Source organism: Pseudophryne corroboree, chromosome 1 (assembly GCF_028390025.1).
Source record: "Pseudophryne corroboree isolate aPseCor3 chromosome 1, aPseCor3.hap2, whole genome shotgun sequence".
Lineage (NCBI taxonomy): Eukaryota > Metazoa > Chordata > Amphibia > Anura > Myobatrachidae > Pseudophryne > Pseudophryne corroboree.
In genome coordinates, this window is record NC_086444.1 from 1,082,815,398 (window position 1) to 1,082,836,410 (window position 21,013).

The following is a 21,013-nucleotide window of genomic DNA, read 5'->3' on the forward strand; positions in this document are numbered from 1 at the left end:
GGTGATAATGTTTTGCTGTCACGTCCTTCCTAGCCTTTATCAGCGTAGGAATAACTGCATCCGGAATGCCCTTTTCTGCTAGGATCCGGCGTTCAACCGCCATGCCGTCAAACGCAGCCGCAGTAAGTCTTGGAACAGACAGGGCCCCTGTTGCAACAGGTCCTGTCTGAGAGGCAGAGGCCATGGGTCCTCTATGAGCATTTCTTGCAGTTCCGGGTACCAAGTCCTTCTTGGCCAATCCGGAACAATGAGTATTGTTCTCACTCCTCTTTTTCTTACGATTCTCAGTACCCTGGGTATGAGAGGAAGAGGAGGAAACACATAGACCGACTGCAATACCCACGGTGTCACCAGCGCGTCCACAGCTATCGCCTGAGGGTCCCTTGACCTGGCGCAATACCTCTAAGTTTTTGTTGAGGCGGGACGCCATCATGTCCACCTGTGGCAGTTCCCATCGATTTACAATCTGCGTGAAGACTTCTTGATGAAGTCCCCACTCTCCCGGGTGGAGGTCGTGTCTGCTGAGGAAGTCTGCTTCCCAGTTGTCCACTCCCGGAATGAACACTGCTGACAGTGCTTGCACGTAATTCTCCGCCCAACGAAGAATCCTGGTGGCTTCCGCCATTGCCACCCTGCTACTTGTGCCGCCCTGGCGGTTTACATGAGCGACTGCCGTGATGTTGTCTGACTGAATCAGCACTGGTTGGTCTCGAAGCAGAAGCTCCGCCTGACTCAGGGCGTTGTATATGGCCCGTAGCTCCAGGATATTTATGTGCAGACAAGTCTCCTGACTTGACCACCGCCCTTGGAAGTTTCTTCCTTGAGTGACTGCCCCCCACCCTCGGAGGCTTGCATCCGTGGTCACCAGGACCCAGTCCTGTATACCGAATCTGCGGCCCTCGAGGAGGTGAGCACCTTGTAGCCACCACAGAAGAGACACCCTGGCCCTGGGGGACAGGGTGATCATCCGATGCATCTGAAGATGCAATCCGGACCACTTGTCCAGCAGATCCCACTGAAAGATCCTCGCATGGAACCTGTCGAAGGGAATGGCTTCGTATGACGCCACCATCTTTCCCAGGACTCGTGTGCAGTGATGCACCGACACCTGTTTTGGCTTTAGGAGGTCTCTGACCAGAGTCACGAGCCCCTGAGCCTTCTCCTCCAGGAGAAACACCTTCTTCTGGTCTGTGTCCAGAATCATGCCCAGGAAGGGCAGACGCGTCGCAGGAATCAGCTGAGACTTTGGAATGTTAAGAATCCAGCCGTGCTGACGCAACACTTCCTGAGAGTGTGCTACGCTGATCAGCAACTGCTCCCTGGACCTCGCCTTTATGAGGAGATCGTCCAAGTATGGGATAATTGTAACCCCTTGCTTCCAAAGAAGCACCATCATTTCCGCCATCACCTTGGTAAAAACTCTCGGTGCCGTGGACAAGCCAAACGGCAACGTCTGGACTTGGTAATGACAGTCCCGTACCACAAACCTGAGGTACTCCTGATGAGGCGGATAAATGGGGACATGCAAGTAAGCATCCTTGATGTCCAGAGACACCATAAAATCCCCTTCTTCCAGGCTTGCAATGACCGCTCTGAGCGATTCCATTTTGAACTTGAATTTCTTCAGATAAATGTTCAGGGATTTTAAATTTAAAATGGGTCTGACCGAACCGTCCGGTTTCGGTACCACAAACATAGTGGAATAGTAGCCCCTTCCCCGTTGAAGGGGGAGAACCTCTACCACCACCTGCTGGTGAAAAAGTTTGTGAATTGCCGCCAACACTATATCCCTTTCCATGGGGGAAGTTGGTAAGGCCGATTTTAGGTAACGGTGAGGGCGCGTCACCTCGAATTCCAGCTTGTATCCCTGAGACACAATTTGTATAGCCCAAGGATCCACCTGTGAGCGAACCCACTGGTGGCTGAAATGCCGGAGACGCGCCCCCACGGCTCCGCCTGTGGAGCCCCAGCGTCATGCGGTGGATTTAGTGGAAGCCGGGGAAGACTTTTGTTCCTGGGAACTAGCTGCACGGTGCAGCTTTTTTCCTCTACCCCTGCCTCTGGCAAGAAAGGACGCACCTCTGACCTTCTTGCTCTTCTGAGAACGAAAGGACTGCATTTGGTAATACGGCGCTTTCTTAGGCTGTGGAGGGACATAAGGCAAGAAATTTGACATCCCAGCCGTAGCTGTGGAAACTAGGTCCGAGAGATCGTCTATCCGTCCCTGCAGCTACCGCACTACACATCCAGTCCGAAGCCATTGCCGGCCTCAGCAGTGTGCCAGAATGTGTATAAACAGACTTCAGGATAGCTTCCTGCTATCTATCCGCAGGATCCTTTAGGGCGGCCGTATCCTGAGACGGCAGGGCCACCTTCTTAGACAAGCGTGTCAACGCCTTGTCTACCCTAGGGGAGGATTCCCAGCGCAACCTGTCCGTTGGCGGGAAAGGATACGCCATAAGTAATCTCTTGGAAATTATCACCTTCCTGTCAGAGGAATCCCAAGCTTTTTCACATAATTCATTTAATTCACGTGAAGGGGGAAAAGTCACTTCATGCTTTTTCTCCCCATACATATAAATCCTCTTGTCAGGGACAGGATTTTCCTCAGAAATGTGTAATACATCCTTCATTGCTACAATCATGTAGCGGATGGCTTTAATCATTTTAGGCTGCAACTTTGCCTCATCGTCATCGACACTGGAGTCAACTTCCGTGTCGACAACTGTGTCAACTATCTGGGATAGTGTGCGCTTTTGAGACTCTGACGGCCTCTGCGCTGTAGGATCAGGCATGGGTTGAGACCCTGACTGTCCCAAGGTTACAGTTTTATCCAATCTGTTATGCAAGGAGTTTACATTATCCTATAACACCTTCCACATATCCATCCAATCAGGTGTCGGCACCGTCGGCGGCGACACCACACTCAGCTGCACTTGTTCTGCCTCCACGTATCCTTCCTCATCAAACATGTCGACACAGGCGTACCGACACAGCACACACACAGGGAATGCTCTGACTGAGGACAGGACCCCACAAAGGCTTTTGGGGAGACAGGGAGAGAGTATGCCAGCACACACCCCAGCGCTATATAACCCAGGGATTACACTGTACCTTAGTGTTTACCCCGTAGCTGCTGTTAAATATATCTCTGCGCCTAAATTTGTGTGCCCCCCCTCTCTTTTTTACCCTCTATTGCATCTGTATACTGCAGGGGAGAGCCTGGGAAGCGTCCTTCCAGCGGATCTGTGAAGAGAAAATGGCGCTGGTGTGCTGAGGAAGAAGGCCCGGCCCCCTCAGCGGCGGGCTTCTGTCCCGCTTTAATTTGTAAAAAATGGCGGGGGCTCGGGCATATATACAGTCCCAGACTGTATATATGTCTATTTTTGCCAAAAAGGTAATTAATTGCTGCCCAGGGCGCCACCCCCCCTGCGCCCTACAGTGACCGGAGTGTGCGGTGTGCTGTGGGAGCAATGGCGCACAGCTGCAGTGCTGTGCGCTACCTTAAGTGAAGACAGGAGTCTTCAGACGCCGATTTCGATGTCTTCATGCTTCTGCTGCTTCTGTTCTTCTGGCTCTGCGAGGGGGACGGCGGCGCGGCTCCGGGAACGGACGATCAAGGTTAGGTACCTGTGTTCGATCCCTCTGGAGCGAATGGTGTCCAGTAGCCTAAGAAGCGCTACCTAGCTGCCGTGAGTAGGTTTGCTTCTCTCCCCTCAGTCCCTCATAGCAGAGAGTCTGTTGCCAGCAGAAGCTCTCTGAAAATAAAAAACCTGACAAAATACTTTCTTTTCTAGCAAGCTCAGGAGAGCCCACTAGGAGCACCCAGCTCTGGCCGGGCACAGATTCTAACTGAGGTCTGGAGGAGGGGCATAGAGGGAGGAGCCAGTGCACACCAGATAGTACTAAATCTTTCTTTAGAGCGCCCAGTCTCCTGCGGACCCCGCTATTCCCCATGGTCCTTATGGAGTCCCCAGCATCCACTAGGACGTTAGAGAAATAAATGTGCTTTTTTAATGATCATTTGAATGTACCTTTTCCTTAGTTTTATCAGCTACTGAGGGCACGGCTTGTTTCATGCCTTGAGCCACAACATTCTGCACAGGATCAGCCTCCAGAAGGTAACTCAGGAACTGCTCAGTCTCCTCTAAAGAATAACTGTGAATCAAAAGAAAGCCATAACTCTATTTAAGTCTCTGAAGTGGATGTGTATTAGACTACAATACAGCGAGCACGGAGAGATAAAAGCGCCATCCGGATGTCCTCTGGAATAAACCCATAAGCTCCCATTGTACGATCATAATCATTTACTAGAAAATGTTCTCCTTACTTGTTTTCTTTAAATACATCCATAAGCAGGTTCTGTTCAACATGGGGGAACAATTCCAAGAGTTGGTTCTCCTTCATTTTCACAGCACAGTTTTTCCTTGGTACAGACTTCTTCTACAGCAGAAACAATATATATTTCATTATTATTTTGCTGGTGTCACACTAATACCCATTACTAAGTTTTTTTATTTTTATTTGCTGAGCCACAAGGAATGTGTCATTTCACATGCAATGCCCAGGGCTGACAGTTCTTGTGCTTACTATGTGACAATAATGTAAAGCAATATATTGGTTTATAATTAATATTTCATAAGGTCATTTAGGAAGCCATTTTCTATTATACAAATGTTCTTATTTTATAAATCTTAACATTAACAAATAAGGCCAAAGAGTTTAACTTATCAGGTACCTGTAGCCAGACATCCTAACTACACCATGGTAAGACCGTACTATAACACTTTCAGGTAGAATTCCCTCGTCAGTCTGCATTTTCACTGATTTGCTTGTCTACGGCAAAGTAATTTATATGCCAGAAATATTGAACTAAGAGTACGACTGATAAGATATCTGTTATTTCTATTAAAGTTTAGGCTAGACATATCCAGTCAATAAAAAAAGGTAACTAAAAATAGGATTTTGGTACTTACCAATAAATCCATTTCTCTGAATCCACTTGGGGACACTAGAGAACTAGACAGCTGGGGTGTAAAGGACGCAGACCAGAGGTAGAACAATGTAATTTAAAAAAAAAATCTGCACAGCTGGCTCCTCCCCCTTCACGCCCCCTCATCCCTCCAGTTAGAAAAGTTAGAAAAATTTATGAAAAGCAGCGGGAACATGAAAGATCAAGGCCATACAGGGAACCAACCAACCAACCAACCAACCAACCATACCACCACGTCAAACAGCAACCAAGAACTATTAACACATTAACCAAACTGTTTGAACTAATTTTACACGAACACACAGGCTGACAGCACTGAGGTGGGCGTCCAGTGTCCCCGAGTGGATTCAGAGAAATGGATTTAATTGTTAAGTACCAAAATCCTCTTTTCTCTATCATCCACTAGGGGACACTGGAGAACTAGACAGCTAGGGACATCCCAAAGATACTCCCATGGGCAGGAGGTGCTGCCCGAAGCCTGAAGAACCAAACGGCCAAAATTTGCATCTCTGGATGCAAATGTATCAAACTTGTAGAAACGAGTTAACGTGTGGGCCGAAGACCACGTTGCAGCTCTGCAAAGTTGAGTAGTGGAAGCTCCTCTAGCCGAAGCCCACAAAGCTCCTACTGATCTGGTGGTATGAGCACCTACCCGAAATGGAACTCTTACCACAAGAAATATATGCCTGTTTGATAGTCGTATCCATCTGGCCAAGGTTTGTTTTGAAGCCGGCCAACCCCTTCTGGGTCCATCATACAGTACAAAGCATCAAACTTTCTAATAGAAGCCGTAGCCTTTACAAAGACCCGCAAAGCTCTGACCACATCCAAAGACAGGTCCCCTTGGAAGGAGGGGACCACAATCGGCTGGTTTATGTGGAAACCCAACATCACCTTAGGTAAAAACTCTGCTTTTGTACGGAGCTCCACTCTGTCTTCATGAAAACTGGGAAAGGACTTTTACATGAGAGGCACCTAACTCTGAGACCCTTCTTGCTGATGCTAAAGCAAGGAGCAGGACTGCTTTCCAGCTCATATATTTCAGCCCTTTCTAACAGCTCGAAAACAGCCGGTCTCAAAAATTCAAGCACCAAATTTAGATCCCACGGGGCCATGCGAGGACGAAAAGGTGGTTGTATTCTCAACACACCCTGTAAAAATGTCTGAACCTCCTGCAAGGATGCCAGACGTTGTTGGAAATGGATCGAGAGAGCCGAGACCTGTACCTTCAAGAAACCCAATCTCAAACTGCCATCCAAACCATTTTGGAGAAACCTCAACAGTAAGGCGTAACTCTCTGGGGTTCCAACCCCTAGGTTGGCACCAGTCCATGTACCTTTTCCAAATTCTATAGTAATGTGCTGCAGTGACTGGCTTCCTTGCCGCTAACATGGTAGGAATAGCAGATCTCGGGATACCCGTCTCTTAGTATCTTGGTCTCAAGAACAATGCCGTCAAACATAGATGGTACAAATCTGGGTGAAGGAATGTGCCTTGTGATAACAGGTCCTCCCTTTGCGACAGTTTCTAAGGATCTTCCGCCAGGAGTCCCCTCAGGTCCGAGTACCAACTTCTGCGAGGCCAGTCTGGTGCTATTAAAATCACCCACGCTCTTTCCTGATTCACCTTTTTCAACACTCTTGGTAACAGGGGAAACGGCGGGAAGATGTACACCAGTTTGTATGTCCAGGGAATCGCCAGCGCGTCCACCGCCTCTGCTGGTGGATCCTACGTCCTGGCCACATATCTTGGCAGCTGATGAGAGGCCATTAGGTCTATCTGCGGTAGACCCCACCTTCTTACCACTGCATCAAATAACCGTGGGTGTAGACACCACTTCCCTGGATGCCTATCTTGACGACTGAGGTAGTCGGCTTCCCAATTTTCCACTCCTGTAATGAAGACTGCCGACAGGATTGGGGCGCTTTTCTGTCCAAGACAGAATCTTTGTGGCCTCTTTTAAAGCCATGCGGCTACTTGTTCCAACCTGACGATTTATGTATGCCGTTACATTGTCCGACTGCATTCTCACGTGCTGAGCCCATACTAGGTCTTCCGCCAGAAGAAGTGCATTGTAAATGGCTCTTAGCTCCAGTACATTTATTGGAAGACTTCTATCCTCCGAAGACCATCTTCCCTGAAACTGATGATTGTCCAGTACTGCTCCCCATCCTCCGAGACTGGCATCTGTTGTCAAAATTTTCCATTCCTAGATTCCAAACCTTATTCCCGCCGCTAGGTTCTTGTGGACCGACCACCAAATTAACGAGGTCCTGGCCTGGGGCGACAAGCGAATCCTTCGGTGAAGAAATAAATGCATGCCTGCCCCCTGAGCAATGAGATTCAGCTGAAAGGGTCTGGAATGTAGTAGTCTGCCGTATTGGATCGCTTCAAAGGATGCTACCATCTTTCCTAGAAGCTGTATACAAATATGCAGAGAGACCGTCTGGTTCTGTAGAACCTGATGTAGCATGTCCTTGATGTCTCTAATCTTGTTTTCTGGGAAAAACACCTTCAGTTGTATTGTATCTAAAATGAGACCCAGGAATTGAATCCTCTGTGACGGTTGCAGATTGGATTTATTTTAATTCATGATCCAGCCATGTCGAATTAGAAACTGAGTGATCTGAGCATTGATGATAGGCCGAACGGTAGAGCTCTGAATTGGTAAGGAGTCTTGTCCACTGCAAACCATAAATAAGCTTGGTGCAGGGTCCAAATTGTGACATGGAGGTATGCATCCTTTATGTCCATCGACATCATGATCTCCCGTTGCTCCAGTCTCGTAATAACTGATTGTATTTATTCCATCTTGCACCTGTAAACTGTCAGGAATTGATTTAACACCTTTAAATTGAGAATTGGCCTGACAGTCCCATCGGGTTTCGGCACTGCAGAAAGATTTGAATAAAATCCCGTTCCTCTTTGAGAAGTCAGGACAGGCATAATTATTTCCATCTGAAGCAACTTTTGTATAGCCGTGTCTATTGCCCTCGTTTTTTGAGGGCACCGAGGAAGGCCTGTCAAAAAAACAGGATTTTAATTACCTACCGGTAAATCCTTTTCTCGTAGTCCGTAAAGGATGCTGGGGTCCACATTAGTACCATGGGTATAGACGGGTCCACTAGGAGCTACTGGCACTTTAAGAGTTTAATAGTGTGGGCTGGCACCTCCCTCCTACCAGACTCAGTCTAGAAACCGTACCCGAGGAGACGGACAACTTTGAGAGAAGGATTTTACACAGATAGTGGCGAGATTCACACCAGCTCACACATACAAGGCAAACCAAGTTAACCAGTTTGAAAACTCAGCAAACGGCTGAATAATATTACTTAACCAAGTAAGAAAAAGAGTACTTAACCAAGAACAAAGCAGTACTTAACTAAGTAACCACTGCAGGATCACGAAGCGCTGGGCGGGTGCCCAGCATCCTCTACAGACTACAAGAAAAGGATTTACCGGTAGGTAATTAAAATCCGATTTTCTCTTACGTCCTAGAGGATGCTGGGGTCCACGTTAGTACCATGGGGATGTACCAAAGCTCCCAGAACAGGAGGGAGAGTGCGGAGGCTCCTGCAGAACTGATTGACCAAACTTCATCTCTTCAGAGGCCAAAGTATCGAACTTGTAGAACTTAGCATACGTGTTTGACCCTGACCAAGTAGCCGCTCGGCAAAGTTGTAAAGTCGAGACCCCCCGGGCAGCCGCCCAGGAATAACCCACCTTACGAGTAGAGTGGGCCCTAACAGATTTTGGGCACGGCAATCCTGCCGTAGAATATGCATGCTGAATAGTGAACCTGATCCAGCGAGAAATCGACTGCTTAGAAGCAGGACACCCAAGTTTCTTGGGATTATAAAGGACAAAATGAGTCCGATTTTCTGTGACGGGCAGTCCTCTTCACATAGATCTTCAACGCCCTCACAGCATCCAAGGACTTTGATGGAATTGAGGAGTCAGTAGCTACTGGCACCACAATAGGTTGGTTGATATGAAAAGCCAACACAACCTTTGGAAGGAACTACAGACGTGTCCTGAGCTCAGCTCTATCTTCATGGAAGATGAAGTAGAAGCTTTTACAGGACAAAGCCCCCAATTCCGACACATGTCGAGCAGACGCTAAGGCCAACAAAGTGACAGTCTTCCACGTGACAAACTTGACCTCAGCCTCCCGTAACGTCTCAAACCAATCTGATTGCAGGAAATGCAACACCACGTTAAGATCCCAGGGTGCCGTCCGTGCCACAAAGGGAGGCTGGATATGCAGAACCCCTTTCAAGAAAGTCTGAACCTCAGGGAGTGCAGCCATTTGTTTCTGGAAGAAAATGGATAAAGCCGAAATCTGGACCTTTATGGATCCCAAACGCAGGCCTATACCCACACCTGCTTGCAGGAAGAGGAGAAACCGTCCACCGTAGGAAACTTAGGAAACTCTTGGATTCACACCAAGACACACATTTTTTCCAAATGCGATGGTAATGTTTAGACGTTACTCATTTACGAGCCTGTATCAGGGTAGGAATAAACCTTGCTCGGAATACCCTTCCGGGCTAAGATCTGGCGTTCAACCTCCATGCCGTCAAACGTAGCCGCGGTAAGTCTTGATAAGCGAACGGACCCTGTTGCAGAAGAGGCCTCAGATCTTCCCGCAGTAAGTCCAGAAGATCCGCGTACCAAGCTCTCCTTGGTCAGTCCGGAGCAATGAGAATTGCCAGAACCCTTGTTCTCTTTATGAGTTTTAGAACTCTTGGAATGAGAGGAAGTGGAGGCAACACATACACTGACTTGAACACCCACGGTGTTATCAGGGCATCCACCGCCACTACTTGTGGGTCTCTCGCCCTGGAACAGTACCTCCAAAGTTTCTTATCGAGACGTGAAGCCAACATGTCTATTTGAGGCACGCCCCAAAGACTGGTCACCTCTGTGAACACCTCTGGATGGAGGCCCCATTCTCCTGGATGGAGATCGTGTCTGCTGAGGAAGTCTGCTTCCCAGTTGCCCACTCCTGGAAGGAAGATTGCTGACAGCGCCACTGCGTGCTTTTCTGCCCAGAGGAGAAATCTTGTTACTTCTGACATAACAGCTCTGCTTTTTGTTCCTCCCTGTCGGTTTATGTAGGCCACCGTAGTCACATTGTCCGACTGTACTTGAATGGCCTGATTTTGCAGAAGATGTGCCACTTGGAGAAGACCGTTCTATACGGCTCTCAGTTCCAGAATATTTATTGGAAGAATGGATTCCAGACTTGACCACCTTCCTTGGAAGGTTTCCCCTTGAGTGACTGCGCCCCAACCCCTGAGACTTGCATCCGTGGTTAGAAGGATTCAGTTTTGAACCCCAAACCTGCGGCCCTCCAGAAGGTGAGGCATTTGCAGCTACCAGGAGTGAATTCCTTGCTTTCGGCAACAGACGTATCCACTGGTGCATGTGTAGGTGAGATCCCGACCACTTGTCTAGGAGATCCAGTTGGAAAGAACGAGCATGAAACTGTAGAGCCTCATAGGAGGCAACCATCTTCCCCAGAAGGCGAATGCACTGATGAACCGATACCCGGGTAGGTTTCAAGACATCCCGGATCATTGATTGTATCACCAACGCTTTTTCCACCGGTAGAAACACCTTCTGTACTTCCATGTCGAGGATCATCCCCAGGAAAGACAATCTCCTTGTCGGCTCCAAATGTGATTTTGGAAGGTTCAGGATCCAACCATGTCCCCTGAGCAGTTGAGTCGTGAAAACAATGGACTGCAACAACTTCTCCCTGGATGATGCCTTTATCAGCAAATCGTCCAGATATGGCATTATGTTCACTTCCTGTCTGCGGAGAACCATCATCTCTGCCATCACCTTGGTGAACCCCCTTGGTGCCGTGGAAAGACCAAATGGCAGTGCCTGGAACTGATAGTGATTGTCTAACAGTGCAAATCTGAGATAAGCCTGATGCGGTGGCCAAATCGGAATGTGGAGGTACGCATCCTTGATATCTAGGGATACCAGGAATTACCCATCCTCCAGACCTGAGCTCACCGCTCTCAGATTCCATTTTGAATTTGAACTCCCTCAGATAAGGGGTTACCGATTTCAAGTTCAAAATCAGTCTGACCGAACCATCCGGTTTCGGTACCACGAAAAGGTTTGAATAGTAACCCTTGTGTTGCATATGAGGTGGAACTGGAACAATGACCGCTGACCTTTGCAATTTTTGGATGGCTTCCTGTAGGATAGCCCTTGTCGAAGTAAAAAATATTACATAGAGAGAACATACAGACTCCACACATTATGAGTCGCTATGCTTGCAAATACGCGCAGCGAGCACAGCAATATATGGTAACATACGCATTTACACAGACATGCCACAAAGATAGATTCAACACATATCTAATACAGCACATAAATTGAACATATCAAGCACCAGACATCATAAGGTTTTAAATTATATAATGGAGTAACGTCATGTATGTGTATTATTGGAGCGGAGCAAGATGGACATGTCGTGCTTGGTGTCAAAGTAACCAGATTAATGTGTGTGTCAATTTGATGCCTGTTATTAAGTTGTAGCACATTGCCATGACTAGATATGATTAAATGTACGAAAGCTAAAGTCACTCTTATTAGAACAATGAATCTCCTGGAAGACAGCATATTTGCAGCTTGGTACCAGTGGCTATCTCCTGCAATTACACATCAAGGCTGGACGTTGCTTGCATATGAACTGACCAATGACTCATGATGAATGAGAAAGTTTCCTCCCTTAGACTAATAATAAGAGATCTGTACACCCCCAACAGACTCAGTGCATACCTGAACACACACACAGAGCCGACTGCCCTGTTTGTCCCAGATGATGGTCGAGATGCTATCTGTCCAGTGGCTGCATGATTTTACTGAGAGTGTGAGATATGGAGTGGAGAGTGCATTTGAGCAAAATATGGTAACTGTATTGCTGGCCGTGTCTGTATTTGAATTAGTTTGTAATAACTGCTTACTGTGTAAATTGTAACCATGTAACTATATATATACTGTACATTGTGATATATTGAATACATATCCTATTAATAACAAATATATACATCAATGAGCTTTGGAACTCAGATAATGTGTGGGTGTATTGTTTTCTCTTATGGGATGTATTGTTTTGCGATGCATAGCACACATTCATAGCACATGGTAATAAGATGCGCAGGCGTCCACAGTATATAATAGAGCTGGCATTTTAAATATTTGTTAGAAAGTAATTTGACTTGAACACCCTTTCTGTCAGTAAAGCTGGCAAGCCTGATTGGAAGAATCGGTGAGGCGGGAGTTTTTGTAACTCCAGTCTGTATCCCTGGGACACAATATCCTGTATCCAGGCCGGACGACACCCAGACGTGGCTGAAACGTCTGAGTCTCGCCCCCACCAGCCTGTTCTTTAGGCTGTGTGGACCACCGTCAAGTTGAGGACTTAGAGGAACCAGAAGCAGGCTTCTGGTCCTGTGAACCTGCAGGGGCAGTATACTTGGATCTTGCCCGACCACCTCTAAAGAAGGTGGTAGGAGGCTTGGACTTTTTCGTCTTAGCGGTCCGAAAGAACTGCGATGTAGATAAAGACAAGGGTTTCTTCTTAGAAGGAGTAGCTGAGGGAAGAAAGGGTGACTTACCCGCGGTTGCCGTGGAAATCCACGCATCCAACGCTTCCCCAAACAGAGCCTGGCCTGTGATGGGTAGGTTCTCCACACTTCTCCTGGATTTCGCGTCTGCAGACCATTGGCGTAGCCAGAGTCCCCTGCGAGCTGAGACAGCCATGGAAGATATCCTTGCATTCAGCGTACCCAGGTCCTTCATGGACTCCACTATGAAACCCGCAGAATCCTGTATGTTACGTAAAAACAATTCAATGTCACTTCTATCCATTGTATCTAAGTCTTCTAGTAACGTGCCTGACCACTTTACTATAGCTTTAGTAATCCACGCACAAGCAATAGTGGGCCTTAACGCCACTCCTGAAGCAGTGTATATGGATTTGAGCGTAGTGTCAATTTTACGATCAGCCGGTTCTTTTAACGCGGTAGATCCAGGGACAGGTAAAACCACCTTTTTTGACAGTCTGGAGACAGATGTGTCAACTATGTGGGTTTTCCCATTTTTTTTCTATCCTCCTCAGGGAAGGGAAAAGCAACCAGAACCCTTTTTGGGATCTGGAATTTTTTCTCCGGGTTTTCCCAGGATTTTTCAAATAATGTGTTTAATTCTTTAGACGCAGGGAAGGTTAGCGAGGCTTTCTTATTGTCTGTGAAGCAAGCCTCCTCAACCTGCTCAGGTGGTGTGTCAGTAATGTTTAACACATCCCTAATGGCCTCAATTATAAGCTGCACCCCCTTTGCAAGGGATGCTGCCTCCCTCAGCACATCCTCATCACCGTCTGCCGTGTCAGAGTTGATACCTGTGTCGGCTTGCATAATCTGTGCAAGTGCACGTTTCTTTAGGTATATGCTAGGGGATTTACAAGGAATAGGAACAGAACCTAACCAAACTGCCATAGAATTCTTTAAAACCTGAGTTTCAGTCTCAGTATGAGCCAAATCTGTTTGTATCCCTGGGATATAATATTGTAGATCCAGACTTCTGGTGAGGTTTCAGCCCAGGTGTCCTGAAACCTTTCCAACCGTGCGCCCCCCATAGGAGACCCAAGGTGAGCTGGGAGACCGTCATGCTACGGTCTTGTCAGCCGGCTTAGGGTCCTGTTTTCGAGCTGTGGACTGGGAACAGCATCTGCCTCTGTTTCCACGAGCTTGACTGCCAAAACCTCTTCCTCTGGCTCGAAAGGATTGAGACCTAAATGAATTGAACACCAGACCAGAGTAATTTCTTCTAGGATACAAGTAGGCAGAAAAGTAGATTTTCCCGCTGTTGCTTGTGAAATCCACTTGTCTAATTCCGGACCAAATAAAGCCTCCCCTACAAAGGGGATCGCCTCCACTGCCTTCTTGGAATCTGAGTCCACTTGCCATTCTCTGAGCCACAGAATTCTTCTGGTCGATATAGCTGAAGCAGAGATGCGTGATGCTATCCTGCTAGCATCCTTTGTAGCTTGGCAAATGTATGTGGCTGACTCCCGGATATGTTGCGCTAGTCTAACTCTCTCTTCCTGGTTGTAATCTTCCGCCACTGCATGAACAATCTGACCAGCCCATGCTACAATAGCCTTATTTACCCAAGCACTGATAATTGTAGGTCTTTGTGATACGCCTGCCGCCACAAAGATAGATTTTAGTACCGTATCCAACTTACGATCAGACACATCCTTTAGTGTAGTCATGTTTGGTATCGGTAAGATTGTCTTGACAGCCTAGCCAGGGAGGCATTCACAATCGGAGGAACCTCCCACTTAGACATGACACCCTTGGGCAGCGGGTAATTAGCTGTGAGCTTTTTGGGGATCTGGAAGCGTATATCTGGCTGCTTCCATGCTTCTCCCATTTGATCCTGGAGAGTCTGAGGAATCGGCAAAACTGCTGTTTGTGGTTTCTGACACTCAAATAGATCAAAGACTTCAGGTTCCTTAACCTCTTCTTCCTTGAAGTTAAGGACCTGTTTTACCGCTTCAATAAGGGATTCTAACCCCTTGACCTCAGCATTCTCCTCCTGAGTACTGACATCAATTACCTCTACGGACTCCCCCTCCTCTTCATACTCTATGAGACCCTCCTCCTCCACAGGCTCTTCCTGCAGGAGAGGGAGGGGTCTTTTTACCGCTTTACGCACATTCTTTTCTACCTGTGCGGTTAGAGTGATTCTAATTAGGAATTCCCCCATAGCTTTGTAAAAACCTGCAGCCCATTCTAAATGTTGCTTGTGGGATTCCGCCATTTCTTTGGAAATATCTGCCAGGATATTTTCCCATGACCCGGACGGACCACTGATCCCAGGTTGAGCGTCCATTTCCAAACATGTGTTGCATACCCCAGAGCTGCCTACATTAGTGCTTTTTTTTACCACATTTTGAACATACATAAGTTTTTGTGGTCTTGGTTGGTGCTTTTGACATGTTAAAACACACACCAATCAGCAGTACTTTCACCCTATTAGAATAGGTGAAGAAAGACTGTAGGAATATAGGGAGCAATGAGAAATTGGGAGTCACAAAGCTGGAATTATATTAAAAAATAAGAATTTACTCACCGGTAATTCTATTTCCCGTAGTCCGTAGTGGATGCTGGGAACTCCGTAAGGACCATGGGGAATGGCGGCTCCGCAGGAGACTGGGCACAACTAAGAAAGATTTAGGACTACCTGGTGTGCACTGGCTCCTCCCTCTATGCCCCTCCTCCAGACCTCAGTTAGGAAACTGTGCCCGGAAGAGCTGACACAATAAGGAAAGGATTTGGAATCCCGGGTAAGACTCATACCAGCCACACCAATCACACCGTACAACTCGTGATACTATACCCAGTGAACAGTATGAACAACAACTGAGCCTCTCGAATAGATGGCTCCAAACAATAACCCTTTAGTTAGGCAATAACTATATACAAGTATTGCAGACAATCCGCACTTGGGATGGGCGCCCAGCATCCACTACGGACTACGAGAAATAGAATTACCGGTGAGTAAATTTTTATTTTCTCTGACGTCCTAGTGGATGCTGGGAACTCCGTAAGGACCATGGGGATTATACCAAAGCTCCCAAACGGGCGGGAGAGTGCGGATGACTCTGCAGCACCGAATGAGCAAACTCAAGGTCCTCCTCAGCCAGGGTATCAAACTTGTAGAATTTTGCAAACGTGTTTGAACCCGACCAAGTAGCAGCTCGGCAAAGTTGTAAAGCCGAGACCGCTCGGGCAGCCGCCCAAGAAGAGCCCACCTTCCTCGTGGAATGGGCTTTTACAGATTTAGGATGCGGCAGTCCAGCCGCCGAATGTGCAAGTTGAATCGGGCTACAGATCCAGCGAGCAATAGTCTGCTTTGAAGCAGGAGCACCCAGCTTGTTGGGTGCATACAGGATAAATAGCGAGTCAGTTTTTCTGACTCTAGCCGTCCTGGAAACATATTTTCAGGGCCCTGACTACATCCAGCAACTTGGAATCCTCCAAGTCCCGAGTAGCCGCAGGCACCACAATAGGTTGGTTCACATGAAAAGCTGATACCACCTTAGGAAGGAATTGGGAACAAGTCCTCAATTCCACCCTATCCATATGAAAAATCAGATAAGGGCTTTTACATGACAAAGCCGCCAATTCTGACACACGCATGGCCGACGCCAAGGCCAACAGCATGACCACCTTCCACGTGAGGTACTTTATCTCCACGGTTTTAAGTGGCTCAAACCAATGCGACTTTAGGAAATCCAACACCACGTTGAGATCCCAAGGTGCCACTGGGGGCACAAAAGGGGGCTGAATATGCAGCACTCCCTTTACAAAAGTCTGAACTTCAGGCAGTGAAGCCAGTTCTTTTTGGAAGAAAATCGACAGAGCCGAAATCTGGACCTTAATGGAACCCAATTTTAGGCCCATAGTCACCCCTAACTGTAGGAAGTGCAGAAATCGACCTAGCTGAAATTCCTCCGTTGGGGCCTTCCTGGCCTCACACCAAGCAACATATTTCCGCCATATGCGGTGATAATGTTTTGCGGTCACATCTTTCCTAACTTTAATCAGTGTAGGAATGACTTCCTCCGGAATGCCCTTTTCTTTTAGGATCCGGTGTTCAACTGCCATGCCGTCAAATGCAGCCGCGGTAAGTCTTGGAACAGACAGGGCCCCTGCTGCAGCAGGTCCTGTCTGAGCGGCAGAGGCCATGGGTCCTCTGAGATAATTTCTTGAAGTTCTGGGTACCAAGCTCTTCTTGGCCAATCCGGAACCACGAGTATAGTTCTTACTCCTCTCCTTATTATTCTCAGTAACTTGGGTATGAGAGGCAGAGGAGGGAACACATAAACCGACTGGTACACCCACGGTGTCACTAGAGCGTCCACAGCTATCGCCTGAGGGTCCCTTGACCAGGCGCAATATCTTTTTAATTTTTTGTTGAGGCGGGACGCCATCATGTCCACCTGTGGCAGTTCCCATCGATTTGTAATCTGAGTGAAGACTTCGTGATGAAGTCCCCACTCTCCCGGGTGGAGGTCGTGCCTGCTGAGGACGTCTGCTTCCCAGTTGTCCACTCCCGGAATGAACACTGCTGACAGTGCTTGCACGTGATTCTCCGTCCAACGAAGAATCCTGGTGGCTTCCGCCATCGCCACTCTGCTTCTTGTACCGCACTGGCGGTTTTCATGAGCCACTGCGGTGATGTTGTCTGACTGAATCAGCACCGGTAGGTTGCGAAGCAGAGGCTCCGCTTGACTCAGGGTGTTGTATATGGCCCTTAGTTCCAGGATATTTATGTGCAGACAAGCCTCCTGACTTGACCACAACCCTTGGAAGTTTCTTCCCTGAGTGACTGCCCTCCATCCTCGGAGGCTCGCATCCGTGGTCACCAGGACCCAGTCCTGTATGCCGAACCTGCGGCCTTCGATAAGGTGAGCACTCTGCAGCCACCACAGAAGAGACACCCTGGCCCTCGGGGACAGGGTGATCAGCCGATGCATCTGAAGATGCGATCCGGACCACTTGTCCAACAGATCCCACTGAAAGATCCTCGCATGGAACCTGCCGAAGGGAATGGCTTCGTACGATGCCACCATCTTTCCCAGGACTCGCGTGCAGTGATGCACCGACACCTGTTTCGGTTTTAAGAGGTCTCTGACTAGAGTCACGAGCTCCAGAGCCTTCTCCGCCGGGAGAAACACCTTCTTCTGGTCTGTGTCCAGAATCATGCTCAGAAAGGGCAGACGCGTCGTAGGAATCAGCTGCGACTTTGGGATATTCAGAATCCAGCCATGCTGCTGCAACACTTCCTGAGAGTGTGCTACGCTGATCAGCAACTGCTCTCTGGACCTTGCCTTTATGAGGAGATCGTCCAAGTATGGGATAACTGTGACTCATTGCTTTCTCAGGATCACCATCATTTCTGCCATTACCTTGGTAAATATTCTCGGTGCCGTGGAGAGCCCAAACGGCAACGTCTGGAATTGGTAATGACAGTCCTGTACCACAAATCTGAGGTACTCCTGATGAGGTGGATAAATGGGGACATGCAAGTAAGCATCCTTGATGTCCAGAGACACCATAAAATCCCCCTATTCCAGGCTTGCAATGACCGCTCTGAGCGATTCCATTTTGAACTTGAATCTTTTCAGATAAATGTTCAGGGACTTTAAATTCAATATGGGTCTGACCGAACCGTCCGGTTTCGGTACATTCAATATGGGTCTGACCGAACCGTCCGGTTTCGGTACCACAAACATTGTGGAATAGTATCCCCTTCCCTGTTGAAGGAGGGGAACCTTTACCACCACCTGCTGGAGATATAACTTGTGAATTGCCGCTAACACTACTTCCCTTTCCATGGGGGAAGCTGGCAGGGCCGATTTGAGGTAACGGTGAGGGGGCATCACTTCGAATTCCAGCTTGTATCCCTGAGACACAATCTGTATAGCCCAGGGATCCACCTGTGAGCAAACCCACTGGTGGCTGAAATTTCGGAGACGCGCCCCCACCGCTCCTGGCTCCACCTGTGGAGCCCCAGCGTCATGCGGTGGATTTAGTGGAAGCCGGGGAGGACTTCTGTTCCTGGGAACTAGCTGTATGGTGCAGCTTCTTTCCTCTACCCCTGCCTCTGGCAAGAAAGGATGCACCACTGACTTTCTTGCTTCTTTGTGATCGAAAGGACTGCATTTGGTAATACAGTGCTTTCTTAGGCTGTGAGGGAATATATGGCAATAAATTTGACTTCCCAGCCGTAGCTGTGGAAACTTGGTCCGAGAGACCGTCCCCAAACAATTCCTCACCCTTGTAAGGTAAAACCTCCATGTGCTTTTTGGAGTCGGCATCACCTGTCCATTGCAGAGTCCACAGGACCCTTCTGGCAGAAATTTACATAGCATTTATTCTAGAGCCCAGTAGGCAAATGTCCCTCTGGGCATCCCTCATATATAGGACAGCGTCTTTTATATGCCCCAGGGTCAGTAAAATGGTATCCTTGTCTAAGGTATCCAGTTCCTCAGACAGATTATCTGTCCATGCTGCTACAGCACTACACATCCAGGCCGACGCAATTGCCAGCCTCAGTAGAGTACCTGAATGTGTATAAATAGACTTCAGGATACTTTCCTGCTTCCTATCGGCAGGATCCTTTAGGGAGGCCGTATCCTGTGACGGCAGGGCCACCTTCTTAGATAAGCGTGTCAGAGCTTTATCTACCCAAGGGGAGGATTCCCAGCGCATCCTGTCCGTTGGCGGGAAAGGGTACGCCATAAGAAACCTTTTGGAAATCAGCACTTTCCTATCGGGGGAATCCCACGCTTTTTCACATAACTCATTTAACTCATGTGAAGGGGGAAAAGTCACCTCTTGCTTTTTCTCCCCATACATATAAACCCTCTTGTCAGGGACAGGGTTTACCTCTGATATGTGCAATACATCCTTCATTGCTATAATCATGTAGCGGACGGCTTTAGCCATTTTAAGCTGCAATTTTGCATCATCGTCATCGACACTGGAGTCAGAATCCGTGTCGATATCTGTGTCAACAATTTTGGATAGTGGGCGCTTCTGAGACCCTGATGGCCTCTGCGCTGTAGGATCAGGCATGGGCTGAGACCCCGACTGTCCCAAGGCATCAGCTTTATCCAACCTTTTATGCAAGGAGTTTACATGATCATTTAACACCTTCCACATATCCATCCAATCAGGTGTCGGCGCCGTCGGCGGAGACACGTCATTCATCTGCACCTGCTCTGCCTCCACATAGCCCTCCTCGTCAAACATGTCGACACACGCGTACCGACACACCACACACACAGGGGATGCTCTATATGAGGACAGGACCCCCACAAGGCCTTTTAGAGAGACAGAGAGAGAGTATGCCAGCACACACCCCAGCGATATATGACCCAGGAATCACACAGTAACTTAGTGTTTACCCAGTAGCTGCTGTATACATGATTAATGCGCTAAATTTATGTGCCCCCCCTCTCTTTTTACCCTCTTTCTACCGTGAGTCTGCAGGGGAGCTTCCTCTCAGCGGAGCTGTGGAGAGAAAATGGCACTGGTGAGTGCTGAGGAAGAAGGCCCCGCCCCCTCAGCGGCGGGCTTCTGTCCCGCGATTTTGTGTAAAATTAATGGCGGGGGCTCATGCATAATACAGTGCCCAGCTGTCTATATGCTGCTTTTTTGCCAGGAGGTAATCAATTGCTGCCCAGGGCGCCCCACCCTGCGCCCTACAGTGACCGGAGTGTGTGGGTTAGTGTGGGCGCAATGGCGCACAGCTGCAGTGCTGTGCGCTACCTCATATTTAGACAGGAGTCTTCTGCCGCCGATTTTGACGTCTTCTTGCTTCAACCCGCCGGTTTCTGTCTTCTGGCTCTGCAAGGGGGACGGCTGCGCGGCTCCGGGAACGGACGACCAAGGTTAGGTTCCTGTGTTCGATCCCTCTGGAGCTAATGGTGTCCAGTAGCCTAAGAAGCGCAACCTAGCCGCAGTTAGTAGGTTTGCTTCTCTCCCCTCAGTCCCACGTAGCAGAGTGTCTGTTGACAGCAGAAGCTCTCTGAAAATAAAAAAAAACCTAACTAAAATACTTTCTTATTAGCAAGCTCAGGAGAGCTCACTAAAATGCACCCAGCTCTGTCCGGGCACAGATTCTAACTGGGGTCTGGAGGAGGGGCATAGAGGGAGGAGCCAGTGCACACCAGTAGTACTAAATCTTTCTTAGAATGCCCAGTCTCCTGCGGAGCCCGTCTATTCCCCATGGTCCTTACGGAGTCCCCAGCATCCACTAGGACATTGGAGAAATAATAAAAATTAAAGGAATTATTTTTTTTTAACCAGCGTGACGTTTACAACCCCACCACCACCAACTGTTGAAACAGCTTGAGTTTATCGGGTTGAGAAAATTCTGTTGCTCCTCTTCCTCAGAACCTGTCAGCAGTATCCT

General features: G+C 48.2%; 1 protein-coding gene across 8 annotated transcripts in view; it reads right to left on the reverse strand.

The window, feature by feature from the left end:
• Positions 1-21,013, reverse strand: part of N4BP2 (NEDD4 binding protein 2) — a 272,998-nt gene that overhangs the window by 8,852 nt on the left and 243,133 nt on the right. For 7 of the 8 annotated variants that reach the window (XM_063921079.1, XM_063921086.1, XM_063921039.1 and 4 more), the window contains exons 12-13: positions 4,331-4,443; positions 4,035-4,158 (exon numbers count right to left, since the gene is read on the reverse strand). In XM_063921079.1, coding sequence (XP_063777149.1) covers positions 4,035-4,158; positions 4,331-4,443 — 237 coding nt within the window. The remainder of the gene's footprint in view (positions 1-4,034; positions 4,159-4,330; positions 4,444-21,013) is intronic. The other variant, XM_063921072.1, reaches the window with a different exon arrangement.